At 43.5% G+C, this 24,071-nt stretch overlaps 1 protein-coding gene across 1 annotated transcript in view; it reads right to left on the bottom strand.

The window, feature by feature from the left end:
* galnt13 (polypeptide N-acetylgalactosaminyltransferase 13) overlaps positions 1-24,071 on the bottom strand; it is a gene marked incomplete at both ends in the record, with an annotated part of 244,921 nt that overhangs the window by 97,899 nt on the left and 122,951 nt on the right. The window contains 1 exon segment of the mRNA XM_084310931.1: positions 10,595-10,765. Coding sequence (XP_084167057.1) covers positions 10,595-10,765 — 171 coding nt within the window.

Here is a 24,071-nt window from a genome sequence, read left to right as displayed (position 1 = left end):
AGGCTCCATCCTGGGTCCCTTGTTATTTTCTTTATATATGCTGCTCTTAGGTTCTATTCTACGCAAACATAATGTTTTTTTCATTGCTATGCGGATGATGTCCAAATTTATCTTCCTCTAAAAGTAGAGTGCAAGGACTGTATTGAACCTCTGCTAGCTGCTCTTGCCGACATTACGATTTGGATGGACCTAAACTTCCTCAATCTTAATGACGGTAAGACGGAGGTAATTGTGTTTGGGCATCTGGACCGGTTGGGAAACTCTGCTGGTGCTTTAGGGCCCCTCGATGCCAAAAAACGAAATTTTATTAAAAAAAAAGCCTTGGACCTTGGACCTTTGACAATGATCTAAAATTTGACAGACAGATTGGGTCTGTAGTGAAAGGCTCCTTTTTTCAGCTGAGGCTCTTGGCAAAGGTAAAGCCCTACCTCTCTCCCAATGACCTGGAGAGGGTCATCCATGCTTTTATATCATCTAGGCTGGACTATTGTAATGCCCAGTATGTGGGTCTCGACCAGCTCTCCTTGCGACGCCTGCAGCTAGTGCAGAACGCTGCTGCACGCCTCTTGACCGGCACAAAGAGGCGTGAGCACATCAGACCAGTACTGGCTTCCCTGCACTGGCTCCCTGTTCATTTCAGAATTGATTTTAAAATTGCCATGTTTGTGTCCAAGGCCTTAAATGGTCTGGCCCCTCAGTATCTAGCTGAACTCCTCTATCTTTGTACCCCTGCTAGAGCACTGAGGTCAGCAAATAAATGTCCCAAGGTCTAGGCTAAAGACTAAAGGCGATCGAGCTTTTGCGGTGGCTGCCCCTAAGTTATGGAACAGTCTTCCACTGCAAATTAGGTCTGCCCAGACCCTACAGACTTTTAAGGCACAGCTGAAGACGCACCTGTTTTTATTGGCTTTCTGAGGCTTGGTCGTGTCGTGATTGTTTTTTAAACTTTATTGTAGTTATATGTCTTTGTGTGTATACTATATTTTATATTTCTTTTAGTATTTCTGTGTTTGTATTGTACAGCACTTTGGTACAACTCCGGTTGATTTTAAATGTGCTATATAAATAATGTTGACCTTGACCTATATGATTTTAACTTTTTTTATTGAATTACTGAAATAAATTAATTGTCCTTGATATTCTAATTGATTTAGATGCACCTGTATATATATATATATACAATATATCAAAGGTAAATTAGCCAAATCTGTTGGCATTCTGTACAAAACAAGGGAGCTGTTAAATCAGAAATGTTTGCATATATTGTATTTTTCACTTGTTGTGCCATAGGCTACATGTCGTATTGTGTTGAGGTCTGGGGGAATGTTTATAAAACAAATATAGATCCTATTATTAAACTACAGAAAAGAGCTATTAGAATAATACACAAAGCGCTAGTTACCTTGAATCGACAAATCCATTATTCATAAAGTCCTGCACATTAAAATGTGTAGATATGGTGTACATAAAAACCTTGGAGATCATTTTTCGTGCTAAGAGTAAGAACCCACCAGTTTGTATTCAATGTCTCTTTCAATCAAGAGAAGGAAAGTATCATTTAAGAGGGTTGTGTATTCTTAAAACATGTAAAAAGGTAAGAACTAATGTAAAAGCTAGAGTTAAATTGTGTAATAGCCTTAGTGACGGGTTGAAGTTGTGTACTTCTCAGGGGAGATTTAAAAAGGCCTTAAAGGATAAAATAATTCAGGAGTACAGTTTTGAGTAAAACATCAAACATCTGTTTAAAAAAATTTATTTTATTTTTATAATAAAAAAATTTAATAATTACTATATCTTGCAGCATATTTTAAGTTTTTCTTTCTTATATTAAAGTATATTTAGTTTTTAAGAATTGTAAAGGATAGGCAGAAATAAGCATGTGCTTCAGCCTATTCCTTTTTTCGGTTATTGAGTTTGGATTTTGTGTGTGAGCTTACTTTGAATATGTACCTTTGTGATTTTTTTTTCTTTTTTTTTGAAAGTCCACACAAGTGTGTTTTAGATTGATCTGTAAACAAACTATTCATAAGGCTATCAAAGTTAACGTGGTATTAACGCGTTATCGCCCGATTCTATTAACGCCACTATTTTTTTAAACTCATGATTAACTTTTAATAAAATAAAAAGATTTGAATTTAAATTTTTTACATTTTTTTACTAGACTTCACTCAGGTGTATTATTGATGCTCTCATTGATACTATGTTTGTTTCTGAAGTGTGTGTGTGTGTGTGTGTGTGTGTGTGTGTGTGTGTGTGTGTGTGTGTGTGTGTGTGTGTGTGTGTGTGTGTGTGTGTGTGTGTGTGTGTGTGTGTGTTTGTGTTTTTTTTTTGTTTTTGTTTATTTAAACGGATCCCCATTAGCTGACGCCTTAGCGGCAGCTAGTCTTCCTGGGGTCCAACAACATACATATACACAACAAGATAACATACACCTAGCATATATCACTGTAGGTCAGGAGCTATTTGATGGTTTTTGTGCTTAGTTTGTAGTTTGTTAAGTTCATCACTGGGTGGCAGCACGGAGCACTGGGTGGCAGCACGGAGCACATATGTTTTGAATAAAGGCACAGGTGTAGGCTATGTCAATCAATGTATTTAGGTATGGGTGACGGAGAGATCTCACGGTTTTTACCGCATGAACACACGCACGTACCCTCGCTCGGTTTAAGTATTATTAACAGCATTATGAAGTAATTATTGTTTGGCTCATCACGTGTATTATGACATCAGGATAGTCGCTACAATCACAAAGACAATTAATCAGAATAGAGTAAAACATGTATCATAGAAAAAAAGAAATGTAAAACAGGAGATGAAAAACAAGAGATAAAATCCAGTTATACCAAAATAAAACAATTTATCAGGGTGTGCATGTATTCCAGCTGTGCTGAATACAAAATGTTAATGTGTGTGCAAGTGTAAATAGTGTTTAAGATTTATTTTAAAACTAGCCTTTTCTTTGATGTTCCTAACATCTCTGGGAAGACAGTTCCAGGATACTATCGCCCTATAAAATACTGCCCTTTTCATAAAATTAGACTTAGGTAGAGGTAAATTAATCAATCCACCTCTTGTCCCTCTGGTTGAATGTGTGTGAGTACTTGCGCTGTACACAATGCAATTATACAGGAACTTTGGAGTTTGAGTAACTCTATGAAAATATGTAATTAAGTTAGCAGATAATCTTACCTTAACACTGAGCCAAGAGAGACGTGCATGCATGTCAACTACACTAGCCCTAGGTGAGCAGCCTAGGACCAGTCTAGCTGCCTTGTTTTGAGCTACTTGTAGTTTTCTGAGTAGACCATTGAATGCAGATGACCATACTACAGAGCAGTAGTCTAAATGACATAAAACCATAGAGCACACAACTTGAAGAAACAGCACTGATGTAAGATAAGGTGAGCACTTCCGTGTGACTGCAACCGCTCTACCCATTTTGGCAACCACCTTGTTGATGTGATCGGACCAAGACAATGCACCATCAAGCCAGAGTCCTAAAAGCTTCACAGTCTTTACCTGTTCAATGGTTTGACCCTCAATCTGTAAATTCAATTTGGGATTGTGTGATAGTCTATAATTAGAGCCGAATATTATGCACTTTGTTTTTGATAAATTAAGTATGAGTTTATTTGATTTTATCCAGTTATATATAATGCTCAGCTCACTAGACAGAACCTGACTAAGCTCTGTACATGTTGCAGCCGCATAATAAATAGTGGAATCGTCGGCATACATTGTCAAATTAGCTCTACTAATTGCAAACGGCATGTCATTTGTAAGAATTTAGAATAAGAGGGGTCCTAGGCAACTTCCTTGCGGGACCCCACAGTCCAGGGCCCTACTGCTCGATAGAGCCCCATTCAAATAAACTCTCTGCGACCTGGCCGACAGATAACTCCTAACCCATTGGATTGCAGAGGATTTAAAACCATAGCACACAAGTTTAGACGTTAAAATGTTGTGGTCGATTACATCGAAGGCTGCGCTAAAATCAAGTAATACAGTACCACTGAGCTTTGAGTTGTCCATAGAGGTGAGCCAACTATCAGACATTTGAGTGATGGCGGTACAGGTGGAATGACCAGGCCTATACGCATGTTGGATTAAAGTAGTTAAACCATTAGCAGAGAAATAGACTTGTATTTGCTCATACACAATTTTTTCCAACAGTTTGCTATGTACTGGCAAAATGCTGATAGGCCTGCTATTGGGACCACATAAAGTTGCTTTTGTGTCTTTAGGTATTGGGATGATCTTTCCCTCCTTCCACAATTTTGGACACACGCCACTAATCAAACATCTATTAAAAATATGACAGATTGGTTTCGAAACATTATGCCGCAGATATTCTTAACAACTTGCTGTCAAGGAGGTCAGTACCAACAGGCCCGCCAACAGGTAGAGAGCTCAACAACCTTTCAACCATTCCAGCATAAATCTGGCGGAATTCAAAAGTGCACATCTTATTATTCATCAGAGTTAGAATTGACAGTACTGTCCATATTATCTCTAAGTTTAGAGACCTTGTTGACAAAATAATCATTAAAATAATTTGCGATCTGAAGTGGCTTAGTCAAGTAGACGCCATCTGATTCTACAAAAGAAATGGAGGTCATCTTTTTACCCATGATTTCCTTCATTACATTACATCATTTTTTACTGTCATTACCGCTTTCAGAAATTCTCTTTTGATAGTAGGTTCTTTTATTTATTTTATTCATTTTGGTTACCTGATTTCTTAACGTACAATAAAGTTTTCTGTCACCAGAAGATCCAGAAAGAGCAGCAACCTTTTTGGCCTCGTCCCTTTGAGCCATCAAGTTCTTCAGTACTATATCTATCCATGGCGCACATTTTGCTTCAGCCGTGAATTTCCTTAATGATGCATGAATGTTCACAATTTTCATAAAATGCTCCATAAATAAATTTAAAGAGATCTCAGGATCGTCAATGGTGCATACATCAGCCCATTCAATATTCTTAAGATCTTCAAGAAAAACATCTTCATTACATTTCTTATATGATCTAGAAATTATAATTTTGGGACAGGCCCTAGGTAGCTTAGTTCTCCTGGAGACAGCAACTAAATGATGGTCACTGAAGCCAACTGGGACTGAAACGGGTGAAGAGCACAGATCGGGAGTATTAGTGTAAATGTGATCAATACATTTAGAAGTTTTAACCCCAAAATTATTCATGGAAATTCTCGTTGGTTGGAAAATTAATTGCAATAATCCACAGGTGTCAGTTATGGTTTTGAACTTGTTCTTCAGAGGACAGTTTTCAGAAAGCCAATCAATATTAAAATCACCAAGACAGTACAACTCTCTATTTTCCTCTGTGGCCCTGTCCAACATGTCACACAAGCTACTTAAATACTGTATATTGGCACTGGGTGCCCTATAACAGCAGCCAATAAATATAGGTTTCAGGTGTGGGAGTTGCACTTGTAGCCATATAGCTTCAATATCATTTATCATTAAATCCTGCCTAAATTTCACAGGGAAATGTTCACGAATAAAAATTGCCACACCACCACCAAACCTGTTTCTATCATGTCTGTAAATTGTGAAACCATAAATCTCAACCTCAGAATCTTCGAAGGAGCTGTCCAGGTGAGTTTCTGAAACTGCTAGAATATCAACCTTATTTGACTCCAAGAATAGAGCAAGGTCATGAGTTTTGTTCCTCAGGCTACATATATTAATGTGCGCAAGGACTAGGCCTTTCGGCAGGTTGACTATGGCATCCATAATAAACGGTTAATGTGATAAGTGATAATAGATAACATGGTGAATGTAACATGTCTTCTAGGATGGATGATCACTCTTCGGTCTTGAACCCTGTGGAAGGCCCACTTGATCAGGGGCAGGGACCCCCAGAGTTGACTGGGTGGGAACTCTGTTCCTCTGATGTCGCCTGGGGCTTACTGAGCGCCCCTCCTGTCACACCATGTTCACCTGCTGGTGGCCTGCTGGCCATCTCTGGCATGGCACCTGCTTTGGTTGAGACTTGGAGGCTTTGTTGTTGGCCAGGTGGCTGTTGAATATCTTCCTGGTCATCAGCCCGCTTCTTTACTGGTGGGCTGGTCCCAGATTCTGAGCTTAGTAATCCAATTTCCCTCTGTCGCTTCGCACTTATGGCTTTTGCAGGTTGGAAATACGATCGAATTGATGATGGGTCAACTTCTGCCTTACTTCCAGAAGAGTTGGGTCTTTGACTGGTTGTCCTGGTGTTCTCTTTGACAGGTTTGTCCTGACTCTCTTCATGTCCTTTCATTGCTCTCTTGGTCTCCTTCTTTTTCTTATTCTTCGGTTTGTTTTTCTTCTTGGTCACGTCTGTAGCTACAGTAGGGACCTCATCTCCTTTCCCCTCCATGGTTTGAGATGCAGTCACCTCCTCCATCTCCTTCACCTCCTCCATCTCAGACTCCCCTTCCTCACTCTCGATTGGCTCTGTCACATCTTGAGAGGGGGGAGGTTTTTCCACATATTTGTTGTAGGTCTCCTCAATGACTCTAATCGACTCTTCAGTGGCTGGACTGTATTTTGGGTTACGTTCACTGTCATGTGTTGGCTTGCCATGCTGTTGTATGTTTATCTGTCCATAGTAGAAGACCTTAACCCAGTGTGTACCCAGGGCCGCCTGGGAGAAATGCGAGGCCCTGTGCGAGATTTAACGCGATATATATATATATATATATTTTTTTTTTATACAGTCAACATATTCTTAAATAATAGCGCTGCCCGAGGCGGGGCATGATACAGTCAACATATAGCAAAAGAGAGAGCGAGAGAGAGCTCCCGTTCTACAGTCAATATACAGTGTACAGAGAGAGAGAGAGAGAGACACATTGGAAAGAAATTGAAATGCTATTTGGCCCTAAACAGAGAGTACACAGTGGCAGAATACCTGAGCACTGTGACTGAAGATCCTTGAGCACAGCCTAGCCATCGAGAAAGGCCGCCATAGGCAGACTGTGTGTGTTAGAAAGAGAGAGAGAGAGAGAGAGAGAACATGTGTGTTTGTCATGTGTGTGTGTGTTAGAGAGAGACTAGAGCATGTATGAGAGATTCAAAAGGACAAAGATCAACACTTAAATCCAAGAGAGAGAGAGAGAGAGAGAGAGACACATTGGAAAGAAATTGAAATGCTGTTTGGCCCTAAACAGAGAGTACACAGTGGCAGAATACCTGAGCACTGTGACTGAAGATCCTTGAGCACAGCCTAGCCATCGAGAAAGGCCGCCATAGGCAGACTGTGTGTGTTAGAAAGAGAGAGAGAGAGAGAGAGAACATGTGTGTTTGTCATGTGTGTGTGTGTTAGAGAGAGACTAGAGCATGTATGAGAGATCCAAAAGGACAAAGATCAACACTTAAATCCAACAAGAAGAGGGTCTATACCAGAGAAACCAAAGCAGCAAGGAGCCAATGGCCGACATCAGCTAAATAGGCTAGCCAGGTACTGTGACACCAGGCCACACACAGCTTTGGCCAACGGCCCAACGCTACCCAAGCTACACAAACGACCAAGACATTCACACACAGCACATGTCGTATCTCCAAATGTTGTGAAGTAGCATATGTTTTGCCTGGAAAAAAACATCGTTATTAACAAAACATTCGGGAGGGGAAGGAAGGAAGAGTGGGGTAATGTCATGACATTTTCATTAATCTTACCTGCACAAAAGGAACGCAGGGCGAAAGGCCGCAACACAGGTCTCCACGTTGACGAAAGGCCTCTCGCTGTCGGGACAAATAAGCTATGGCCAGAGCCTTGTCATGGTGCAGGCCCGACTACATCTTCTGTCAAAGATGATGTCGTAGTCAGAGTGCCAGAACCCCCTGCTATTCTCAAGGCTAACTGATAGCATCAAACGAACGTTCCCAGCTGACGCTAAACAGCTAACTGGCTAACAGTTAGCTCAATCAGGCACCTGGCTGTATGTAGCCGCATAGCTTGCTTCTGCGTTAGCTAATGGTTAGCACAAGCTAACAGCTAATTAGCTAACAGCTGATTGAGCTAACTGTTAGCCAGTTAGCTGTTTAGCTTCAGCTGGGAACGTTCGTTTGATGCTTGTGCTAACCATTAGCTAACGCAGAAGCAAGCTATGCGGCTACATACAGCCAGGTGCTCTCACCAGGCACACACCGTTAGCTACTAGTAGTACTATATTAGCTAGTCGACCAGTTTGGCTCCAGAGAGAGAGAAAGAGAGATAGGTCCACGGCGGGAATATAATCATAGGTTGACTCACCATAACGCAGTATCAATGCGGCGCCAATGGTAAAGTTGGAAGGAGACTTTCTTGGCCCACGGTGTAATTTCTTCTGATCCATGCTGCTTTTGAAAAGACATCCACTCGCCTCGCTCCTCTGAATAGCGCTGAATTAGATCATCCCTGTACCTCGTGTGTCCGAGAAGAGCCCGGAAACACTATCCTAAAATCTGTAGAGCAGCAAAGCCGCAGAAACCGGAACACTGCAGTCTGCAGAGCCGCAGACGCAGGAACAAGTCAGACACATTCTACAAACGTGTCTAATGTGAAATATATAAGCATATAAGCAAAACTAGATTTTAGGTCTGTGATGAAAAAGGGCCTCGTGGGAAGGGGGGCCTCGCAAAAAAAAAAAAAAAAAAAAGGCCCCCCTTCCCGCAAGGCCCTGTGCGACCGCACTGCTCGCACACCCCCTGAGGCGGCCCTGTGTGTACCCATCTTCACAGACCGAGGAACGTTCTTGGAGGGCATGGCTTCTATGTAGACCATCCGGTCTCCATTGGAACAGTTTGTCAGCTGGTTGTTGTATTGAATCATTCGTTTCATGACATTGCCTACCATCTTACACCCTCTTTGACTCAAAAACTCAGTCACAATGCTATCATCAGCAGATTCAGGTAGCTCTTTAATGTTGATCTGAACTGCATTCTGATTAGCCATGCGTGATTTAAGGCTAAAATGGTTGTCATCTTTCAGGTCAATATGTATTCCACGAACCACGATTCCTCTCATAAGGAGTTTGGCTCTTGCTTCTTTATCACGCAGGTAGATACGCCAGAGTGCTCCAACTCTTTGCACTGACCTTAGATGATTTGGGTGGACCTCCTGTATGAGGCAGTGGTAGATCTCTCCTTCTCTCACTGGTTTCTTGATGGACTCATCTCTTGTTAGGATTTCCCTCTCCATAATGAAGACAGGGAGGATTGCTTCATTTGTCAAGTTGCGCCCAGCCACCACACTCCATGTGTCCTCTTTGGCTGGGCCCGACTCAGCCATGTTGCCTTGTTTGTGTCACCGATGTCTGTTTACTTGTTGCCAGATGCCTGTTTCCAAGCTCCAGCCGAGAGGCAGGAGCTGGAAAACACAACCGCTCCACAGCCCAAAGTCCTATGTAGCACAGGTCCAAAGTTTAAAAAAGAATTCCACTGAAAATGAGTATGAAAATTAGGTTTTTGTCCACAAAAATTCAGGGTGAAAATACAAAATGGCCGTCCCCGGGTGTATGGTGCCTGGCTGCTGCTAGGCCTCACTCAGATGGAAACTGGAGTTTAGGCTCAATCCAAATTCAGTCCCTGATTTGAATTAAAATCAAAACTGTTCCTTTGCAAGTTTATAAAAATCCACTTATACACCACTGATGAAAATTGGTTCTAAGAAATACTGAGGATTGTCTAGATTTTTGATAGATTGTTCCAACACTACTTGACCCTAAAACCACACACGTCGGCCATCTTGGAATCCCCACTACCTGTGTGTGTGTGTGTGTGTGTGTGTGAGATATAGAGAGAGAGGGGGGTGAGAGAGATGAGGAAGGGGCAAGAGAGAAAGAGAGCTGGGAGAGTGTGTGTGAGAGAGAGGGGGGGGTGTGTGATTAATCAGCCCTTGTGTGGGTGAATGTAACAAGTTCCTAACGTTTTCTTTCCCCTATTATTTCATGTACACTTTATTCATTGTTTTAAATTATTATTTTCTTTTAAGTTATTTTGTGCATCACTCTGTTTTGAATTTGATGCAAATTTGCAATGCATGAGGGTCATCCTTTTGTGTTAAATGGCTGCATAAAGCAAGCATTTGTTGACTCGCATGTTGATAAGAGTATTAAAACTTGGAACTTGAAAAAGATCTGTTTAAGGTAGAAAAGAAAAAATGTGATTAATCGCGAGTTAACTATGGACAATCATGCGATTAATCGAGTTAAATATTTTAATCGATTGACAGAACTATATATATATATATATATATATATATATATATATATATATATATATATATATATATATATATATATATATATATATATATATATATATATATATATATTCATATATATATTCATTGAGTGTGTCTACCTGACAGGCAGTGTTCTGTGTGTCTACCTGACAGGCAGTGTTCTGTGTGTCTACCTGACAGGCAGTGTTCTGTGTGTCTACCTGACAGGCAGTGTTCTGTGTGTCTACCTGACAGGCAGTGTTCTGTGTGTCTACCTGACAGACAGTGTTCTGTGTGTCTACCTGACAGGCAGTGTTCTGTGTGTCTATACCTGACAGACAGTGTTCTGTGTGTCTACCTGACAGGCAGTGTTCTGTGTGTCTACCTGACAGGCAGTGTTCTGTCTCCTTTGCGTCTGTCCATCTCCCTCTGGGGCACGGGGTACCAGCGGAAGTTCAGCTTCCAGTTGAACCCGCCGTAGGTCATGTCGGACCCCGCCATGTATTCAAACGTCTCGTCGCTGATGACATCGATGATGGGGCACACCACCGCTGTCCTGGGGGAGGGGAGGGCAAAGGTCACCAAGGAACGCGCTGGAAGAACTTACGGACACTTCACTTGTTTAAGGTCTTAAGCATCGACGGCGGCGGACGGCCATTTTGGATAATCATGCAGAATTAACGCCGGTACACACATTACAAAAACCTTTGTAAAACACAGATTTTCAATGGGATTGTTATCAACTTTGGACCTGTACTAGATAAGACTTCGGGCTATGGAACCGTTATGTTTTCCAGCTCCTACCTCTCAGCCAGAACTCAAAAACAGGCATCTGGCAACAAGTAAACAGAAATGTGAGTAAACAAAACTTTTACTTCAGTGTGTTAAAACATCTGTAACTCTATTTCATTAGCACTCAGAGTGATTGCTTTCAAAAGAGACCAGACTCATGCATGTGCTATAAGTATAAAGTATAATAAATCGCAAACGACTTTGGGTATGCAATCATTATGCAAAACGAGCCCTATTTTTGCCTGATGCTTAAGTAGTTAAAAGACACTGAGACAAAAGCCGTGAACACAGAGCATATTACACACCATATCATTACCACAGCGTTTTTCTATTCATCTTTCGATCTATTTTTACATTTCCAGCCATCGCTGGCAGCCCCCTGTTTCGTGAGCCGACTGAATACATCACTGTCTTGTAACTGTTTTCTACTTTAGGTGAGCGGGAGAATTAACGTAAGGTTATGTATATAACCAAGTTCTATGAATTATGGTGACGCTCAGCATCATCTGCACTGTACTTCACTTCGTGCACGAGCACTGAATAAATAATTCCACCGTGTACCTTTACATCCCAACATTCGTCTGGCCACCCCCCCATCCGCTTACCTTCATAAGCAGGTGTGTGGTCACCTACTCGCCTCCTTCCCAAACTTTCACCACAAGGCGAGATCAAGGGCCGCAGCGGCGTCTGATGCTGAGCGTCACCATAATTCATAGAACTTGGTTATATACATAACCTTACGTTCTATTTCATTATGGCTTACACTCAGCATCATCTGCACAAGAGGAGCTGAGCGGGAGCCATAGCTCGACAAATGTACCCTGCTGAGGCCCCCCACAACCATCAGGCCGGGGAGGACCGAGCCCCCCGACCTTCCCTAATGGAGGATACCCTCCCTATTGGAGGCTTACGGGAGGGAGACGGATCCGACCGTGCGAAGAGGAACTCAAGCAACTCAACGCACAGGGTGAGCAGACCGTGGCTTGACCCCACGACTACGCACACGCACAACCCGCATGCCACCAGGGAACGAACGGAAAGAACAACCCTCGTTACTGCCCCCAAAATCACGGGGTCAAGAGCAAACCCAACCCCGTGGCAAGGCCGTAGCAGCGGAGCGCGAAGGAAGACCCAGACCCACTGAAGGGAAAAAGGGGGCCCGGAGAGGTCAAATGACGCCAGGCATCAAGACCCCACCAGGCGGTCACTTAGTGACACCGCCCCCCACATCGCCAGCGTATTCGGATAGGGCCCCTCCAAGAGCGGGCCCTTTCCCCCCAATAGCACACCGCCTGGCACACTGACCCTGCAGAATAGGCCGTCAGCATGGCCGTAGCCACTCAAAAAGTCCAACCAACGGAAGCAGACAGCGCACCGGGGAAACCAGGCAGCAGGCTGTAACCTGAGCCTGGAGCACTGCGGACAAGACAGGCGCCAAAGGAGTCAACTGAAAACAGCCCCCCCGGCGGAAGGGGCGTATGCTGGCGTTGTTGAGCACCATGACAAAGCCTCCATTCTCGAGGCAGAGAAGGCTGACACGATTGGCAGACGTCATGAATGTGCAGGGGCACACTCAACCGGGTAACCCGGGAGTTGACTCTGCTCCAACATACCAGGGAATCAACCACCCTCTCGGTACACAGACGGTGGTTGTTCCTATAACCCCTCAAGAAAAAACTCCAAAACACACCTGCGGGTATACACCAGCTATACTGCAGTACAAGTGTTTCAGTTTCCAAAAAAGGGTTATCCCAGGCCTACGGTATCAACGAAACTTTACTTCGGACCGGGCCCGGCGGCCCGGGAAGCACACAGGATTACCAGAGGGGGTCCAGAAGACCACCCCAACAGCCCCCTCTTTGCCATGCGTGAGAGAGGAGCGAAAGAAGGAGAACCAGCCCCTTACAATAGTGCCAGGTACAAAAGAGTACCCAACAAAGGGTCTCCATAACGCCTAACCCTGTGACACCCGGGCCGACCCGGCATTTTTTCCCCCTGAAAAAAACCCAAGTCCCTCAGGGTACCAGAACAGCAGATCTGCATCCCCGGCGGACAAACGGGTTAACTGACCTGGACCAGCGTGACCAGAACCAGTCCCGTGCCCTAACCACGCCGACATGCCTACTCCAGGAGAAGGGGCAGATATGCGTGTTGATCTAAAACATGAAAAGAGGGCGCCACCCAGACGGGCCGGTTTGAACCGTGCTCGGTGGCCCACCCCAAGGGCGTGAGACCCCTCTACCTATGTTCTGATCTATTCCGTTAACATCCCCCAGATATGAACGAGAATCCGTCGAGACCCAGTAACAGGCTCTCGGAAGAGGAAAAAAAACCCATCCCAGTTGCTTTATAAAAACGCTGTTTTAATAACAAGTAACCAAGGCGTACTAGCCACCCGCATGATTCTTATCAGAAACACCCAGAGCCAGCACTATGTATGCGTCGGGACACAAAACATATCAATGGACAGTCTAACCAGACCCCACATCGATCCCTCAAGGCGCCTGGGAGAACGACAAGAAGGGTGTGGTGCTTCATATTCTCCACACTTTTTATTAAAAAAGAAAGAAACACCGACTGACATGAATCCCACTTGACGCAGCCGAGGATAAAAACAGTTTACATTTTTATATCCCGTCATCCCTACCACAGAGGATAGACGGAACTCCCCAGAGAGACTTCCCACGTGAGCCATAGATTGAAAAGCCACGGTAACATTGAGTCATGTGACCAACCGACTCAAATTACGCGTATCACCGAAGGTCCAGCAGTGGCGGTGGTGGCAGCGGCGGCCACGGCGGAGGATCCTCGACGACGTGGCAGCCGTCTGACTCCACCGGCGACATCGGGAGGGGGGAAATGAGGCTGGAGCACGGAGCGCTCCTCCTGCATCTCTCTACAGGTTGAGGTCATCAACTGCAGGGCCGTCCCGAATAGTCCAGCATCGGAGAGGGGTGCCGTCAGAAGTGGAATTCTCTTCTTCTCCGGCACACAAGCCTGCTCCAGCCAAAGGTGGCGCTGGGTCAGAGTTGCCAGGGCGCGCACTTTCCGAGCGGCTATAGCCTGCGGCTGAGTCAGATGCAGGATGGCTCCTGCCGACTGGGCGAGCTGGTCATGTTGTACATCAGTCAGCTCCGTGCCGCCCGTCAATATCCCGGACATGAATCTCGCCAGCTGCGCGATGTTAGACGTGGCAGCTAGAGATTGTGTTCCGGTGATAAATGACTGGTCGCTCCAATATGCCAACCGCCTCGCCGATTTCCCTTGGGGAACCGGCTTCCGTAACGGCTCCCACACCACTTCCGGACAAAGGAGCGCCGCCATCGGCCTATCAAGCCGTGGCACGCCCTCCTTCATACCGTTGACCAAAACCCGCCACCTGCGTGACTTGCACGTAGGCAGGAGTAAGGCCTATGATGTGGGAGACCACCTGGCCCTGACGGACATAGGCCGCCATTGAGGGGAAAAAATTGGTAGACAACGTCCACCCCTCTCACCGGGCGATGTTGCCATAGATGACCTATGAGATCATCAGGGACAGGAACAGGCAGTGGCTGCGGCAGCAGTATGCCGTTTGCGACTGCCGCCGCCGCCATGAGCTCGGGAAACAAAGCACGCAGTTCCCCCTGCATACTTTCCTCTTCCGAGCCCGCATCCCTCACATGCAGCAGACATTCTGATGTGGCTGATAGCAGGGCATCCCGCCGACGAGTCGGAGGTTCTACCCCAACATCTTCGAACGGGGAACCCCAAGGAGACATCTCACCCCCCTCCAGTGTTACCTGGACAGGCAGGGAAGATGTCACCACCGGGCCTTCAAACAAGAACCCGTCCGCCTCTATCATGTAGTCCTCTGTCTCCATCGGGCATGTAGAGACCGACGCATCCTCATCTGGCTCCAGCAACTCACCAAAACCAGGCCGTTTGCGTCTGCAAGCCACCATCTTGTGACGGGAGCGAGCTGACGCAAAAAGTTTGCATCTCAAATCCCCCGCAACCAAGGGAACCGGCCGCCCAACAGCAGAGGAAGCAGAGGAACCAGATCCGGAACCAGGCCATCGCACAGGAGACGGCACTGGTGCACCAGCTCCTTGGAGAGGCAAACTACCCATCAGACGCCTACTCCAAGACGCACAACGGAGGCGGCAATGGAGAACCGCTGGTGAAGAGTGGCGTTGCAAGTGTGACCCTCCAAAGTAGACATTATGACTTAGCTTTTTTCTTTCGGATATATGAGAGAAGAAAAAAACAAGCAACAATGTAAACACGTCTCAACTTTCTTCAGCTAACAACCTCATCAAGTGTGGGATCTACCGAAGGCACTTCCTTGTGGTGAAAGTGAAGAAGGAGGCGAGTAGGTGACCACACACCTGCTTATGAAGGTAAGCGGATGGGGGTGTGGCCAGACGAATGTTGGGATGTAAAGGTACATGGTGGAATTTTTTATTCAGTGCTCGTGCACGAAGTGAAGTACAGTGCAGATGATGCTGAAATAGATGAAATAGAACGGACACCTGCTGAACGCAACGCACGTCGCTGCATGGTATAACCACTGCTTTCTGACTCGACGCAGAGAACAAGCATCTGCTTCTCCTTCTGCTGAGGATAGGGTTGGGTACCGAAGTCAGTACTTTTAACCGACCGAATTACATCAGTACTACCGAGTACCGATTCATGCTACATCAATGGATACCAAATTTCGGTACCTTTACATGTTTAGTATAAGAGTGTAATATACTAGACAAGAGGGAGCCTTTTCCACAAATATATATATTACTGTCCCGTCTCTTGGGTCTTAGGAAATACCAGACGAGGTCAGAAGAGTCTGATAATATTTACTGAAGACGGCAAGATAATGTTGATATTTAATCATTTAAAAACACAATACATGATCATGCGATTTATTTTGTGGGGTTGTGTTACAACAATAAATAACAAAATGTTAAAAATTAAAGAATTGAGAAGCTTATTTTTTACAACTACAATTTTTTTTTATGTATTAGAGATAGAGTTAAGTACAGTAGCAAAAAACGGTACATTTTGGTACCGATACCGGTACCGGTACCGGTTTAAATGTGAACGGTACCCAACCCTAGCTGAGAACAATATCCACCTGAGAGAATATCCACCACAGCAAGCATCTCTCAGCACACCTTCAGCTCCGCTCAGCTCTCAGCTTCTGGCATCTAGTGCAGTTTCTCAACTGGTGGGTCGCGACCCAAAAGTGGGTCGCGGGGCCATTTTGAGTGGGTCGCGGATGTGTAAAAAAATAATTTTTTTTTTTGCACTACCTATCTTTGTGAAAGTGGCTTCTGAGCTCTAGTCCAGCTGAAGACAAAACGGAGGAACATATTGGACATTGAGCATGACCTCAGAGTTGCTTTGTCTACCATCACCCCAGACTTTAAGACTCTTGTCAGGAGCAAACAACATCCCATTAGTTCCCTGGGATGTTAAGCTAAGAAGTCTGCTGAAGCATATATTAGTTATTATTATTATTTTATTTCATTGTGTTTTTAGCCCTAGTTGCACTTTTGTTGCAACCCCAGTTATCCCATTAGTTCCCCCAAACTTACTGTAGGTCTGTTATGTTAAGCTAAGAAGTCTGCTAAGAAGCACCCCACCCCAACCTCCTCCAATGTACAGTTTCTACGTCAAATGTATATACACTCTTTTTCTGGACACTTTTTGTATCACAAACAGTACTGTATTTGCAAATCTGGTATGTCATAAATGTATACACAGTAAAATTTGCAGTGTCAAATATGCAGTGTCAAAGTACATTGACTCTTTCAGAGTTATTACAACAACAGTTTGAGTAAAATGCAGACAGTGTTGGTGAAATATTTCGTAGTTAATTGGCTGGTGTCACTACTCTGGGAAGCTCCGCCCATCTCCTTCTCTTGAAGAATGTCCAAGACACGCCATTTTCTTCACGTCGCGGCAGAGGTAACTCAGCAGGTAAGTTTCTCCCCCTAATCACATATTAATTAATTAATTCGGTAGCTATTGGCTTCCAGCAACTTGCAAGAGGTAATGTTAATGTTGTTAAATACAATGTGGAGGGGTGATTGTGAATTGTATCGTTTGGAAAAAAAGATCGAAAAAAAACACAGGGCGATACATTGGCTTAGTAACAAACATTTGCACGCCATGTTCTGAGGTAAATGTGTCCTACAGTATGAAATCAATTAACAGTTATTTGGCATTTGACCAACATTATTATTTTGTTATGTCCACAGATTTCGGCGACAGCCAAGAAGACTGCACGCACGTGCGCCATTTCACATTGAGTGAGGCCTTGAACGTGAGCCAGCCTTGCCCTTCGTGAGTTTTTTCAAATGTGTCTTGCTAGCTAATGTTAATGCGGGGAAATACCCTTGAATGATATAAGTAATCTGTACTATGAAATGGTGTGTTATGAGAGTGAGTGCATTAGAATGCATACAATATGGTTGATTGAGTTTAATGGAAGAAACACAAGGAAAATGCAAGGAAGGCCCTGTTACCAAGCTGCTAACATTGGCTTAGTAACAAACATTTGCATGCCATGTTCTGAGGTAAATGTGTCCTACAGTATGAAATCAATTAACAGTTATTTGGCATTTGACCAACGTTATTATTTTGTTAAGTCCACAGATTTCGGCGACAGCCAAGAAGACTGCACGTGCGCCATTTCACGTTGAGGGAGGCCTTGAACGTGAGCCAGCCTTGCCCTTCGTGAGTTTTTTCAAATGTGTCTTGCTAGCTAATGTTAATGCGGGGAAATACCCTTGAATGATATAAGTAATCTGTACTATGAAATGGTGTGTTATGAGAATGAGTGCAATAGAATGCATACAATATGGTTGATTGAGTTTAATGGAAGAAACACAGGGAAAATGCAAGGAAGGCCCTGTTACCAAGCTGCTAACATTGGCTTAGTAACAAACATTTGCATGCCATGTTCTGAGGTAAATGTGTCCTACAGTATGAAATCAATTAACAGTTATTTGGCATTTGACCAACGTTATTATTTTGTTAAGTCCACAGATTTCGGCGACAGCCAAGAAGACTGCACGTGCGCCATTTCACGTTGAGGGAGGCCTTGAGCGTGATCCAGCCTTGCCCTTCGTGAGTTTTTTCAAATGTGTCTTGCTAGCTAATGTTAATGCGGGGAAATACCCTTGAATGATATAAGTAATCTGTACTATGAAATGGTGTGTTATGAGAGTGAGTGCATTAGAATGCATACAATATGGTTGATTGAGTTTAATGGAAGAAACACAGGGAAAATGCAAGGAAAAGCCCTGGGTTATATAGCTCTCATTTTTTTGTCTGTTTGCATCTGTGGGAAATTAGTGTCAGGCTTGAATATTCAGTGACTTTGTACTTATTATTTACCTTATTGGGGACATTGATCTAAGTAAAACATTTAATAATAACTTAACTTAGATCAATGTCCCCAATAAGGTAAATAATAAGTACAAAGTCACTGAATATTCCAGCCTGACACTAATTTCCCACACTTCCCTGTGTTCAAGTTGCCCACTCGTTGGTAACTCTCTTGCAGGCTTGCTGCAAGCATGCTGTTGAAAGTACAACTGGGAGATGTTCAAAAGTTTGTTCGGATTACAGAAATAAATCTGATCGAGTTTCTGAGTGCAGGTAAGAAATTGGGATCATTGGGAAATTGTCCTCAATGTGATACTCATGGTTATCCACTGGGTGGATCTGTGGCTTCATCTATTGTATTGCAGACAGCAATTATTCAAGATTAAGTGAATATTTAGTGAGTAGATTTAGAAATCACTGGATACATCCAATGACATTTCTGTTTACAAAAGCTTTTGTGCCCGTTTCTTGCATTTGCAAAGTTTGGTGTCCCAGCTGTAACGGAAGGTGTGAACGTTTTTGACAGTTCGGGGACCGAATTGGATGACGATGTTTTTGAGGAGGTAGCAAGAGATGCATCCACTGGGGTGCTAATCATCAAATATGACACAGGTTTGATTACATTTGTAATATATATTTAATGAATAAGTTATTTGTCATGTGAAGCTTACATTCGATTAGATAAGGGACATCTTTATGAGGAAACTGTGTATAATCGTTTTATTTATTTATCCTGTCTCCACGCTAGCCTCATCTGAGCAGTCTGTCTCCACGCTAGCCTCATCTGAGTGGTCCCAACCATCATCCCTGGATTCGTCAGGGTCCCAACCATCATCCCTGGATTCGTCAGGATCACAGGATACTGTCATCATTTCAGAGGACCCTTCACGAAAACGCCATAGGCTGGATACAGAGGCCAAGCAAGTAAGAGTTGACACACATGTAATATGTATGCATCACCCTGTGATTCACAACTCAGAAATGCATGTTTTTTACTGTCAATGTTATGCCCCCATCTTTTCCATTGTACTGGTCGCGTGCCTGTAAGAATATTGTAGCTCACTTGAGATTGGATGGATCTCTCAAATTATCATCTCCACGAGTCAGAAGCATGCTAGACAGACCTCAGATAGGGTTAAAACTGATATTAAGGATACTTATCCTTTACCTTAACTTTGAATTGCAGTCTACAGTATATTCCTAACACTGAATTGTTTTTTGTGCGTGTGCTTTTGTGCTTCAAGTTGGTGGAATCCATTCTTCGTGAGAAATCTGGTGGAGAACGCATAATAAATGAATACAATCGAACCAAGTCCTTGCACGATGACAACAGAAGGAAAATGGTGAACCTATTGGCAGCTGACTTGACAGAGAAGAATGGGTAATTAGCTCCTTGTTTTTAGTTTGTTCTCAATCTAGCTTTCCGATTAATTTGAAATCTAAATGAAATCCAGGGAATATGACTGAGAAATACATTCTTCTTTAATCTTAATCTTCCAGTACTTCACCACCCAGACATCTGAAAGAAAAGTATGCCAGAGGAATCGTGACCTTATTCCCCTACCTCAGTGACCCACACTCTAAGAATGGCTATGTGAGTTGCACACAGTAATGGTTGTGGCAATATTGATAAATTTTTAATCCTACCAGAGCATGCTGTTTTTCACTTTTAAATGTGAAGTGTCTGTTTTTATTCCACCCTCCAAGGAGCATTATTATGATGGCCAGAGTGGCAGTGGATACTTGGCATGGAGGATTAAAACTATTCAGAGAACCGCTGCTAAAGACAAACGATCATCATTTGGAGGTAACACTAATAATGCATATCTTGAGTACAACGAGTTGATTAACAAAACAAGCGGCATTATTGATTACTGTATACAGGGCCGTAGCCAGGGTTTAGAAATTAGGGAGGTCCATTTATTTTTTTGGCCCAGACCGGCCCACTATAATCGGTCGGACACCAGACCGGCCCACTATAATCGGTCGGACACCACCCAGCCAGGGTTTAGAAATTAGGGAGGTCCATTTTTTTTTTTGGCCCAGACCGGCCCACTATAATCGGTTGGACACCACCCAGCCAGGGTTTAGAAATTAGGGAGGTAGATTTTTTTTTTTATACAAACTTTATTATCTAGAGATCAACTTAAGGTCAGTCACTCACAAAGTCATTTACAGGACGTGGGGGCACTTACAGTACAGGTGAGTGGCCTAAAGAGTGCACCAAAGCCCTGTGGTCTCTTATGCATTTATAATTTGGTGAATGGGCTAAATGCATACCAACATGAGTTATACAACCCAACCTATTCATTCAAAATGCATTATCTATAATAAAGTCACCTGTTGTTGGTAAAAAAAATTATTTTACTGAAGTATTAATATATTTCTCCACTTCTTGGCTCACTGAAAGTACACAAAATAAGGACAGACAAAGACAGAGACACAAAAAGCTGTACAATTTAAACAATACCATACTGGTAATGAGCAAATATGAGCAATTAATGCATGGAGCTGTTCCATCTTATTTCATTTGATACTAACTACTCAGTTCATACAGATTTCAAGTATCCAAATATCAATGATGAATATTGCATAAGGTTTACACAGTTAATAGATCACCTGTTTTATATTCATGCTCAGAGAGGAGTAATAGTTAGATCTTTATGTGTGATTTATATGTCAATTAAATCAATGGTGTGCTTGTTTGGTTGGGGAGTTTGACCTCGGTGGCCTCATAGCTGGCTACGGCCATGACTGTGTACCTGCAGAACTCCATCAATCAGGCCTTTGGTAGATTCTTTTTTTTTGTGTTTTTCCCCATATTCTGTAGAATCCTGTGGAGAACCATCTCGTGGAGGAGGACCAACTGCCAGACGAGATTCCCATGTTGTTGCAGAGACTGCCCTGAGCGAAGAGGAGTGCAAGGAAGCGATCTCACTAATGAAACATTCAGCTGATGAGGACCCAGTGAAGAACAAGATGAAACTGACATTTGACTATAGGCACAACAAGGTCCTCGACCCCCAGCAGTCAAGCAACATACTGTCTGACTTTCCACGTTTCCAAGACGTCAAGGGCTTGGTAATTATCTATAGTTAGTAGAAAAGACTCACGCACATCCAAAGTGTATAGTCACGGGTGCTAGACTCAAAATAGATCTGTAATGTTGTGGAAAAAAAGTCTGCACACCGTCTGTAGTGTTCCCAAGTTTTAATATACTTGAACACAACGTTTCGGCCTGTGGTAATTATCTGCCATTATTTTGACCATTTTGTGACACTTGAATGATAGACAGTAGATGTATTGTACCTCAACTAGCACCCACTAACTTTGGTTGGCTGTGAAATCCTGAAATTGTCCCCCAATCCCCCCTCTCCAGGTTGAACAGGATTTCGTTCTGATGTTTGGAGAAGGTGTATCAGGCAAGCTTCTGGAAAAGTGGCCGACCACATACAAGAAAAAGATCATCCAACAATGCAGACGGCTTCCATCCACCAGTGAGCTTCAAGAGCTCCTGCTGATAGCTGATCCTCCTGAGGATGACACTGAAGTGGATGCTGACGTTGGTAAGCTGCTTTTGAGCATACCATTCTTGTTGTTTTTCACTGAACTTCTGTGAAAAATGTACGAGGCATTTTGTATTATCAACCAGTCAAAAGTGTCTTCCCATTCACTTGAATGAGTGCATCCAAGCTTTTTACTGGTACTGTATATTCATATTTTGAGTGGCAGATCTTCTTGTGATGAACTGCTGTCTTTTATCTTATTTTGTAAAAATACTGCTAACATTGCAGATGGACTGAATTTTGTTTATGGTCTACATAATTCAAGTGTCTTAACATCCAACTTGTATCGTTACAGGTTGGGACAGTGACCTCTCATCGATTCTACTGCTGTTGCACTTGATCCCACCCTCTGCTCAGGGGCGGAAGAGACCAGGGAAGGTGTCGGCGTCCAACGCGGAGCAGCATCTTGTGATCTTCAAGAAGGTTGGTATTTTCTCCTAATGTACAAATGTATAATTATAATGCTACAATCATGTAATTTTCTTTTTTTTAATATCCCCCCCTCCTTTTTCTCTGTTTTTCTCCCATTCCAATGTTAGTCGTTATGCCAATTCTTAGCCCCTTTCGTGACTGCGATGCAAGCCAGGGGCTCGAATACGCAGTCACTGGCTCCCACGTTACTAGCCATGTTAATGTGCACATCAAGCACTGCTTAAAAGCGAGCGGTGGGTCAAATATATCATGTAGACATTTCAAAGGTACCCAGCGTTCCATTAGGGTTTCACACACACATGCGGCAGGGTTTGAAAGCTCGGTGTTGCTAATAAACATTTTAAATATTTTTTATAAACTGGTCAACACTGCTCAAAACGGCTGTATTTCCGTATTTGGCTGCCTGGTGCGCCTGTGCTGTGATCACAGCACATGCGCATCATGCACCCAACGCCGGAAATAATGCACTGCCAATTGTGTTAGTATGACGACCGGCCAAGTCGGAAGCAACGCAGAGAGCTGGGCTCGATACCAGTATCTCCTGCGTTGGTGACGAGCGCCTTGCCCGCTGCGCCACCCAGCCGCCACAATCATGTAATTCTAATTGTTTCTCCATGTGTGTTTGTCTTCTCAGACTGGAACAAGCATCCAAGAGCATCTTAATGCCATCACTACCAGCAATCAACCCTATCTCCTGGCTGTTGGAGTGAAGAAGAATGCGATCCACCGGTTCTACATCATTCTTGACAAGAAGGCCATACCTTGCAAGTCAGACAAGAAGGCCATACCTTGCAAGTCAATCTCTTCTCTTGGTGCTTTAGATGAACTCTTTAAGGCACATTATGTGTTTGGCACAGCATACAACACCATGCTGTGCAACATGTACACGTTCCTCCAGACCACTGTGTACAGTATTGATGTTGGGAAAGTCAAGGAGAGTCCTCGTGTTGCTGAAGTTAGGGCGAGGTTGCTTCATTAGTGCATGAGGCTTCTCCTCCGCCATGAAGTGTTTTGATTGTCGGAAGGAGTTAGGTTGTACAAATAGGCTTGTTAGGCATTTGCGAATAGTTCACGGTTACGTTCAAGGAAAAAAGCTTCGCCTTAAATGTGCTCAGACTGGATGTGGCTATAGGTTTGGTACGTTTTCAGGTTTTAGGAAACATTTAGACAACAAACACACTGAGTATATTGACCAAGAGGTTGACACTGATGTTAATGTAAACAGTGTAAGAGAGGCGGTGATCGCTAATGTAGATGAGACCGCCACAACATCTGATGTCGATGCGACGGCCACATGTGGACTGTTCAGAAACTCTAATAGGAGCACTCTCGATATGTGTGCAACTGCTGTTGCACAACTCAAGGCTGCTGGAACCAGTCAGTCTACTGTAAAAAGTTTTGTCTCAACCATGGAAGAAGTGATTTCTGAGATTCATAGTCACGCTAAAGATGCAGCTCTACAGTGCTTATCTCCACAGGACACAGAAAATAAGAACAGCATAGAACAGTCATTCCAAAAGTTGGAAAACCCATTCACACACTTAAATTCTGAGGCAAAAATAAACAAACACTTCAAAGAGAAATGGGGAAAAGTTGAACCCGTTGAAAAGGTGCTTGGCACAAGATTTGACAGCAGAAGAAACAAAACTACTGGGACATATGACCAGGTCATTGTAACTGATAAGTTTGCATATGTTC

This window comes from Notolepis coatsorum (assembly GCF_963971535.1).
Source record: "Notolepis coatsorum genome assembly, chromosome: 3".
NCBI lineage: Eukaryota > Metazoa > Chordata > Actinopteri > Aulopiformes > Paralepididae > Notolepis > Notolepis coatsorum.
Note: the sequence above shows the minus strand (reverse complement) of the source record. Positions and strands in the feature narration are given on the sequence as shown.